We start from the raw sequence: 9800 nt of genomic DNA on the forward strand, positions 1-9800 counted from the left end.
CATAGGGTCTGATAATGGCCCAGCCTTTGTAGCAGAAATAGTACAACAGGTAACTAAGGCTTTAGGAATTAGATGGAACCTACATACAGCCTACAGGCCTCAGAGTTCAGGGAAAGTAGAACGCATGAACCGGACTCTAAAGCAGGCTATGGCTAAGCTATGCCAAGAGACAACCTTACCCTGGACAGATATCTTGCCTCTTGTACTCCTGTGGGTACGCTGTGCCCCGAGGGCCAGGGTAGGTTTCTCTCCCTTTGAAATTCTATATGGTAGACCCCCTCCCTTAATTCGGCCAAAGGGAGATTTGGGGGAAATAGGAAACTTAGAAATCCAGAAGCAACTACAAGGACTTGGAAAAACCATCTTTGAGATCCACAGATGGGTTACTGACTGACTACCCATCTCTCTAGGAACAGCTGTACATCCTTATAAACCTGGAGACCAGGTTTGGGTAAAAGACTAGAAAAAAGAGCCCCTTAAGCCAATTTGGAAGGGACCCTATCCAGTCATACTAACCACCCCCACAGCTCTCAAGGTTGTAGGACTGAACAACTGGATTCACCACTCCCGGGTGAAGGCAGCCCACCAGCCGAGCGACGCCCAGACTGAGTGGAAGGTGACCTCTGACCAGAAACACCCCCTGCTGATCACCCTCAAGAAGACAACAGACCTGGCTGATCAACCTGCTCAAAGGGATTCAGAAATGCCCTGCTGAATTCTTCCTTACACTAATCTTTCTTTCTTATCTTCTCTTAAATGCAAAATGCTCTGGTATTTCTGGATAATCATTGGTTTTATCTTTCTAATAATTCTCATTTTGTCTTTTTATGAGTGCTGCTAGAACCCGAGGCTAGTCCCAGGAGAAATCTTCTGCCCTTACTGGAACACAGAAGCACCATAAAATTACTGCTTCCTACACAGCAAAGGAACACGATGAAGCTAAAGCTAATTCTTTTACTGTTACTGAACTCTCTTAATCTCGACCACTCTCAGGTCTACACTCTGCCTCTTGAGAGCTTCCTGAGTCCTCACTATCTCTACTGAACATTAATCTCACCCTCACCCTCTTAAAAGAGCAGTCCAGCTCAGGATTTATAAAGTGAAAATTAACAAAACTACAAATGAAATGGAAAATCCATAATATCGAGGGAGATTTTTAATCGACCACTCTCAGTAACTGATATAACAAGTACGTTAGTAAGTAAAAATTGGTTATATGAAACAATGAGGTTAGCCTAATAAAGCGTTTAAAAAGGAGAGAAATAGAAAGGGTTTAACAATGTATTTTAAAACATTAACAGAATAAAGAAGAAAAATCATGTTTATCTCAGATGAAGAAAAAGTGTTTGGTACAATTTTAAATTCATTTATGATAACAACTCTTTGCAAATTAGGAATAGATGGGACCAATAAACATCTTATAAAAGGTATCTATAAAAATCATAGTGTACACATTACACAATGAAATTTTTAAAAGTGTTCCCTTAGAGGTCAGAATCAAGACAAGTGTGCCTTTACATTCAACATTACACTGGACGCCCTTGGTAAGTCATTAAAGCAATGAATAGAAACTAAACGTTATAAACATTAGAAATAAGAAATTAAACTATTCTTATGTTATGGTTATGTACATAGAAAATCAAGAGAATATTCAGATATAACATTAGAATTAATAAGTGAGTTCATCCTAAACAATAAGATAAACTCATGTTAAATATAGTGAATTCTTCACTTAGTATGCCTAAAGCAGTAATATACTTCCCTATTGTTACCCACCCTCTAGTTCTTAGAATATCATTGTTACAGAAAACCAGAGAAGAACCAAGTAACACTTAGAGAGATGAAGTTACATTTATTATTATTATTATTATTATTATTAAGTGCAGGCCCAGAGGAAAATGTCTCTCAAATTCTGGGCCCCGTCACACAGGAAGTTTCCTGTATTTATACCTTTTTACCCTCTTTGTCTCCCAAATATGGTGTTTTCCGGTCCTCTTTGCAAGTTCTTAAAGAGCTCCTATGTGCTGGGGCTTTGAGACCTCAACCAAAGGCCTGGCCTGGTGCCAGCACTGATAATTTCATCTGGGGAAGGTTTAATGGCCTCTCTGAAGTGGGAGTAGTCTTATTTTCCTTATTATTTAAGCAAGCAAGCATTTACAGAAGCCAAAATAGCAGGGTTAAAATTTTAAACAGCTGTTTTTATATAGGATGGATGCTTCATCGTAAGTGAAACTGACTTTTAAAATTTATTATTTTTATGATAAAATAATATATATTTATTTTAGAAATTTTGGAAAATAAAATTATAAAAAATGGAAACTATTTAAAATACAATAGTCCATCATAAATGAGAAGTAACATTTAGAATATTTTCATTCAGATGTGGTTAGAGAGGCCTCCAAAAGAAAAAAAAAAAAGTTAGCACCCACACACTTTATCAAACACACATGCTTCATTTAAAACATTTATTGGAAAATAATTATATGCTTTAAAAATCTTACTTGAGTCAAATAAAAAATTGTAATCAATCCAGTTAAAATTTCATATAATATCTGATAGTTAACAGTACAAAAAAAATAAAATTTATATATGGGCTAATTTGGATTTTCCATTTCTAAAAATATTAAAATTTCTAGTCCTGTTACCTTTTTAAAAAAATATGTTTTTTTATTTTTATTTTTTTAAGATAGAAAGATTTTCTTTATTAATGACCCCAACCGTATTTAGATACAGGAGTTTTGTACTCAAATACTCAGGAGAAAACAAGTTAAGATTGCATTATCTTGCAACTCATTACCAGTAATATATTGCAAAGCAAAAGAGCTTGGAAGGAGAGGGGAAGGGTAGGGGAGTGAGGGCGGGAAGATAAAGAAAAGGAATTAAGTTGATCAAGTGGATTTTTTTTTTTTTTAATTCTTGGGAACTATCAAGTCCTTGCAAGCACAGCTCGTTTCTGCAGATTATTTTCCAACGTGTACAAAATGGAACCTAAATGGAAAATCCCTTGAGAACATGAAGAGGTGCAGCATTAAAAGCTACCATTATCCAGTAGCAAGTGTTCCAGCCTTCAGTTGCCAGCAGCTTCCTCTTCCTGTTCCCAAGAGTTAGCGGGATGAAAACGTCTTCTCCGTGATTGTTTTCATTTCTTTCTTCTCAGCATCTGGGCGTGCACGGTTCAGCACCTTGAGGAAGTCGGATGTTTTTGCCTGCATAGGTGTGTGAATATAGGCCTTAGAGCACTTGATGTGGTAGTGCAGGGAGTCCCGGAAAGTGCGGATCAGGTTGATGGTATTGTCTCGAGCGCTGGCATTGGTGTGGCGAGGGAACAGCACGAAGGTAATGTAGCCAATGTTGTCACCCACAGCAGCATCGGTGTCTTTCAGCTCCAGAGGAGGTTCCCTGTGGCTAAAGAGGACCTGTGGGGCCGTGTGGCTGGCTCTGCATCCTTCTCTGAACTCCTGCATGAACACCTTTCCAATGACCACATTGTCGTCATCCTTAAACACTGTGCTGAAGACTACCGTGATTCTGTCCTTTTTAGATTCAACATACATGGTCTCATCATCCCTTATATTATGGACAACTGCCCTGTTCTCTCCTTCCTTGCCCTCTTCTTGGAACTGGAAGTATTTCTCAAAGACAGAGGCAAAACAATTTTGTTTCAACATGCCAGCCTGATGCACAATGGAATCCTTGGATGCAAGCAGATTTTCAAGGTCGTACAGCAAAGAGACATTGTATCCTGATTCTAGATTTACCAAGAAGCTCCCATACACTCTCTTTAGTAACTCATCAGCACCATGTGCCTGAAGTTCCTTGTAGAATTTCAAAGAAATACTGACCATCACTTTTGTTTTGTCTCCATTAGGATTTGAAATATGATAGAGGACCCCATCAAAATCTGCAAATGTTACTTCTACTGCTTCTGGTTTGTTTCCGGCGGCCACGTTCTCAAACTTGAGCGCGAGCGTCTCCTCGATGATGCAGTTGTTCACCTCCAGCAGGATCATGGCGGCGGCTGCCCTGGGCAGGGGAAGGCGAGACAAGGGCGGGTAAGGATGGGTAAGGGAAGGAAGGACAAAGGGAGCGGCCCTGCTGCCCCCTGAGGAGGGGTCTGGGTGGGGTAGGCGGTTAGGGAAGAAGGGGAGAGGGATCAGGGTAGAGGAAGGGAAAGATGCACGCACTGACTGTGGAGACACCCACCAACCCACCAGACCTACCTGTTTTGTTTTGTTTTTAATTGATTTCAGGGAGGACACAAGAGGGGGAGAGAGATAGAAACATCAATGATTAAAGAGAATCATTAATAGGCTGCCTCCTGCATGCCTACTGGGGATTGAGCCCACAACCTGGGCATGTGCCCTGACCAGGTGTTGAACTGTGGTCTCCTGGTTCATGGGGTTGACACTCAACCACTGAATCACACCAGCCAGGCTCCTCTTATATTTTAACTAGAGGCCCGGTGCACAAAATTTGTGCATGGCGGGGGTTGCTGTGTGTGTCCCTCAGCCCAGCCTGCACCCTCTCCAATCTGGGACCCCTTGAGGGATGTCTGACTGCTCTCTCACAATCCAGGACTGCTGGCTCCCAACCACTCGCCTGCCTGCCTGTCTGATTGCCCCTAACCGCTTCTGCCTGCCAGCCTGATCACTCATTAACCACTCCCATGCCAGCCTGATTGATGCCTAACTACTCCCTTGCTGGCCCGATTGCCCCTAACTGTTTTCTCCTGCCAGCCTGGTCACCCATAACTGCCCTCCCCTGCAGGCCTGGTTGCCCCTAACTGTCTTCCCTTGCAGGCCTGGTCACCCTCAACTGCCCTCCCCTGCTGGCCCGGTCACCCCTAACTGCCCTCGCTTGCCAGCCCGGTGGCCCCTAACTGCCCTCCCCTGAAGGCCTGGTCCCTCCCAACAGCCCTCCCCTGCCAGCCATCTTTGACCATATGGGGGTGGCCATCTTGTGTGTTGGAGTGATGGTCAATTTGCATATTACCTCTTTATTATATTGGATACTTTCTAATAAATTTGACAGAAACTGGGATCATATAAAAGCGAGTTCAGCAAATTTTCAGCATATAATTTTGTACATAAAGTCAAATTCAAGTCAATACAAAATGAACATGTATAGGAAAATAAGTTCTGTAATAGCCAAAGTAATTAACAAACAACTAAGCATGTGCCCAATTCATTTTATGAAAAATCTCTAAGCAGAAAACTTAAAAAAAACAATTGAGAGGCATTAATGCAGACCTGAATAATTGGCATGCTATCCTTTGTACATAATTTGTATGACTCAATCATTATAATGAAAGATGTCAGTTCTCCTGCTAATCCTATCTAATAAAAGAGCAATATGCAAATTAACCATCACTTCACTACACCCACAAGCCATGCCCACCAGCCAATCAGGAGCGAATATGCAAATAAACCCAACCAAGATGGCTATGGCCACAGAGAGCAGGAGGGAGGCTTGGGTTTCCCTGGCAATGTAGGAAGCCAAGCTTTCTGCCTGCCATGCCGGCCTAGGCCTCCACTCAAGGCTACAAAGTTTCAATGATAGAAGATACATAAACCCAAACAGAAATGGCAGCAGCCACAGAGCTAGAAAGAGCAGGAGGCTAGGGTTGCTCCCGGCGATGGAAGAAGCCAAGCTTTCTGCACACCCTGGCCAGCCCAGGCCTCGCTTAAGGCTACAAAGTTTTAATTATAGAAGATACATAAATCCCAACAGAAATGGCTGCCGCCATGGCGCAAGCAGAAGGCTTGGCTCCTCTCCAGGCTACAAAGTTTCAATTGTAGAAGATAAATAAACCCCAGATACCAGGGCCTCCATTTGGGTCGCCAGGGGGTGTGGCCAGCCTGCAAACCACCATAGGCCCCTCGCCCAGGACACCTCATGCCCCAAGGGAACCCCCTCCCTGATCCGGGTCACCCTTCAGGGCAAACCAGCTGGCCCCCACCCGTGCACCAGGCCTCTATCCTATCTAATAAAAGAGTAATATGCAGATTGACCATCACTCCAACACACAATATGGCTGCCCCTATGTGGTCAAAGATCCTGCCCCCAAGTGGACACAAGATGGCCAGCAGGGGAGGGCAGTTGGGAGGGACCATGCATGAAGGGAGGGCAGTTGTGGGCGATCAGGCCAGCAGGAGAGGGCAGTTGGGAGGGACCAGGCCTGCAAGGGAGGGCAGTTGGGGGCAATCAAGCCTGCAGGGGAGGGCAGTTAGGGGTGACCAAGCCAGCAGAGGAGGGAAGTTGGGGGCAACCAGGCCTGCAGGGAAAGGCAGTTGGGAGGGACCCAGACCATTGCATCCTGCTCCGGAAAACAACCCGAATCAAAATTAATGGGTGCACTTATCTAGGATTCAGGACTTAACATAGTAGCTTGAGAATTTGGGAGTGGTATAATAATCCACTAAATTGTTTAATTGATGCCTAGGTTTATTGGTGGCTTTATAGTTAGTTACTGAGGATGAAATGCCAAACTTTCACTAGCATGCTGTAAAAGGAGTCTGAATACTTAAATAATAATCTTGTGATAAATTATGGTCAAATTACTTAACTACTCCCTTAGCATACTCTTCAGCAGGCCCACAGGACACGTTTTTTGTCAAGATATGAAATGCAGTTATGAAGGGGCTTTGCTGAGTCCTATGGTGGCTGTTGTGGGAAGCAAAGTTGACTGATGGATTCCCTGATCTTAATAATGTTACAGAAAACTGGAGAAGAACCAAGCAACTTAGAGAGATGGAATTACATTTATTATGTGCGGGTCCAGAGGAAAATTCCTCTCAAATTCTGGACCCCAACATGAAGGAATTTTCCCTATTTATATGTTTTTACCTTCTTTGTCTCCCAAATATGGAGTGTTTCTGGCCCCCTTTGCAAGTTCTTAAAGAGCCCCTATGTGCTGGGGCCTTGAGACCTCAACCAAAGGCTTGGCCTGGTGCCAGCACTGATAATTTCATCTGGGGAAGGTTTAATGGCCTCTCTGAAGTGGGAGTACTCTTATTTTCCTTATTATTTAAGCAAGCAAGCAAGCATTTACAGAAGCCAAATAGCAGGGCTAAAATTTCAAACAGTAGTTTTTATATAAGATGGATGCTTCAATAGAACTAATGAGACCCATAGGGTAGAATTAGATGGTGATAATTATCCAAGTAAACAAAAGGAAAGAATAATGAATAAACTATTTTGACCTGTTGGAATTTGTGGCAATGCAAATTAACCATGAGATTCCTAAAAAGAATAAATGATATTTGACATATAAATACTGTATAGGTAACATGTTAATTCTCTTTTGCTTCATAATAACTTATCCTGACATTTAGCAGTTTAAAACAATTCATATTTATTAACTCACAATTTCAAAAATCAGGGATTTAGGAGCAGCTTAGCTGGATGGTTCTGGTTTCAGGATTTCTCATGAGGTTGCATTAAATATGCCAGAAAGGGCTCCATTTATCTGAAAACTTGAATGGGGTTGGAGATCCACTTTGGCTGTTGGCAGGAGGCCTCCATTCCTTCGCAGGTAGACCTCCATAGAGCTGCTTGAGTTTCTTTCATGACATGGCAGCTGACTCCCTCCAGGAAGAGTCATCCAAGAAAGAGAGAAAGGAGGAAATCAACACCCCTTGTATGGTCTGGTCACAGAAGTTGCACAGTGATATTACTGTGACCTTCTTTTCATTAGACGTTGAATCACTAACGGCAGCCCATAACTCACGGGAGGAGAATTAGGCTTCCCCTCTTAATGAAAGTACTTGTACACTTATTTTCTAGGCAGATTCTTAACTGGAATCACCAAAGAGGAGATTCAAAGATTTTGCTGTTTTGTACATGCTTATTCACAGGCTTTAAGCCCTTAATAGTTATTACTATTATTCTATAAACTTAAGAGAATGTACATTTAATAACTTATTTATTTGCCTGTCAAATGATGAAAGCACAAAAATGATTTATGTATTTTTGAAGCATTGCAAGGTAGATATCATTGTTCTTAAATTCTTTCATATGATATTCATCAATTACTTTCAAATAGGAAAATACTGAGAACTAAGTCAATCTTTCTAACTCTGATTAAGGAAATAATTATCCATTAAAGTCAAATTAGCTCTAACATTTATGAGAATTTTGTTACATAATCATATATTTAATCACTTATGTACTTTGATTTAAACAAGCCAGTTAGTGAAAATTTTCAAGGGACCTTTTATCGGAAACTCTGCAAAATCTGTCTTTTTATATTTCCCAAGTTAAAAAAAAATCCCCTCCGGTACATTCTAATTCTTTTTGTCATGGAGACTACATTGCATTTAGCAGAATCAAACCAGATGGCTGGTAACAGGAATTTATCACCAATTTTAACTAGTGCATTTCACATAAGTCTTGCAATTTATATATGGAAATTTTATGAAGTGTTTCTTCTTCAGACCCTTATGTAAATTAGCACAGGCCCTGAGGCCCAAAGTTTCAAAAAAGTTAGGCCAGACTTAAAAAGCACCAGGCTGTGGAGAGATAAGAAGCATAAAGTGAACCATAGCACTAATTTATACTCATGCCTTCAACTGACATTAACTGTGCTGGCTCACATTCTGGTCATTATTGTGCACAGAAGTGGTTCGAGAACATAGTGAGTGGGTGAGAGGAAATTAAAAATAATAATGTTTTCTGAATAACTAGCCTAAATCCTTCTTAACTCTTATTATTATCACTTTTTCATGTAAATATATAAATTACATAGTTAGCCTCTTTAGCTAGTTCACCAGACCCCACTCTTTTCTCTCTGTTGCTAGTCACTGATTTTTCTCTCTTCAGCCAAGTTTCCTTGTAGTCACCTCTGGAATTAATATTTATAGCACTGATGGTATGAACACACAGATGAGATTCAGCTATTCTCAATCATATTATTGTAGGATGAAGCTTTAGAGGGTAAGGAGTTGATCAAGTTGGGGTTTACTTTGCATACGGTGTGAGAAAGACATTAGTAATGAAACACATTGTCTTCTTTGTATTTACGGATGATATTGTGACTAGTAGTATCATTCCAGGTTTTGGGGTATGGCAGAAAACCTGGCGCCTTTTGTTGCAGCTTTTTCTATGTTGCTAGAATGTTAAAAAGAGCCCTTTGGTCTGCAGCTGTTGATTCAATTCACTAAGCCTGATACAGTTTGGAAGTGTTTCCCATTTCTTTTTCAGAAAGTAATTCAGAAAAGAGAAGGCTTTTGAAATGAGCATATGTCAGTGCACACATGCTAATACTGTATCAGAGAAAAGCCTCTGGCTGTGAGTATCAGAATATGACTCAGGCTACATTAAAATACATTTATTATCAGGACACTAGGAATCACAAAGGGTACTTCTTTAAAGTCTAAGAAACCTATACAGTGATGAGGAGTGATGAGGATCACAAGACTGAGATTCAGGAACTGATGCCTAGCCTTGTCCACATTAACTTCGGGAAGACAGATGTTGAATGGCTTCCTGTCTTTCTGCTGAGGCTTGAGATTCCAGCTCTAGGGAGGGAGCGGATTTGGTAGCCTGTGTGAGGTACAGTGAACGACAGCTCCACTGGAACGCCATGCAGCGGGAGGGTGGTAACTTGGATTAATTGGTGCCAAAAGAAAACAGAAGGTGTGATAGGTGGGCTACCGATCTTATGATTATACTACTTCTGGACTTGGATAATATTGAAGCGTGGAGTTCGGGGTGCAGACTATTCTTCCCGTGGGTTCTTATCCTCACGAAGTTTGAAGAATAAACTCTCGGACAAAAAGGCCTCTTTAGCCAAAACCGGT

The 9800-nt window shown here is 41.4% G+C and overlaps 1 protein-coding gene across 1 annotated transcript; it reads right to left on the reverse strand.

Annotated features, from left to right (window-relative positions):
- Positions 1–2819: 2819 nt before the first annotated feature.
- On the reverse strand, positions 2820–4131 carry LOC308250447 (actin-related protein 2/3 complex subunit 2-like). Its single transcript, XM_080673103.1, has one exon. It carries the CDS (start codon positions 4008–4010, stop codon positions 3105–3107), a length of 906 nt encoding a protein of 301 aa, XP_080529229.1. The 5' UTR covers positions 4011–4131; the 3' UTR covers positions 2820–3104.
- Between the last annotated feature and the right edge of the window lie 5669 nt (positions 4132–9800).

This window comes from Plecotus auritus, assembly GCF_963455305.1.
Source record: "Plecotus auritus genome assembly, chromosome: 1".
Taxonomy (NCBI): domain Eukaryota; kingdom Metazoa; phylum Chordata; class Mammalia; order Chiroptera; family Vespertilionidae; genus Plecotus; species Plecotus auritus.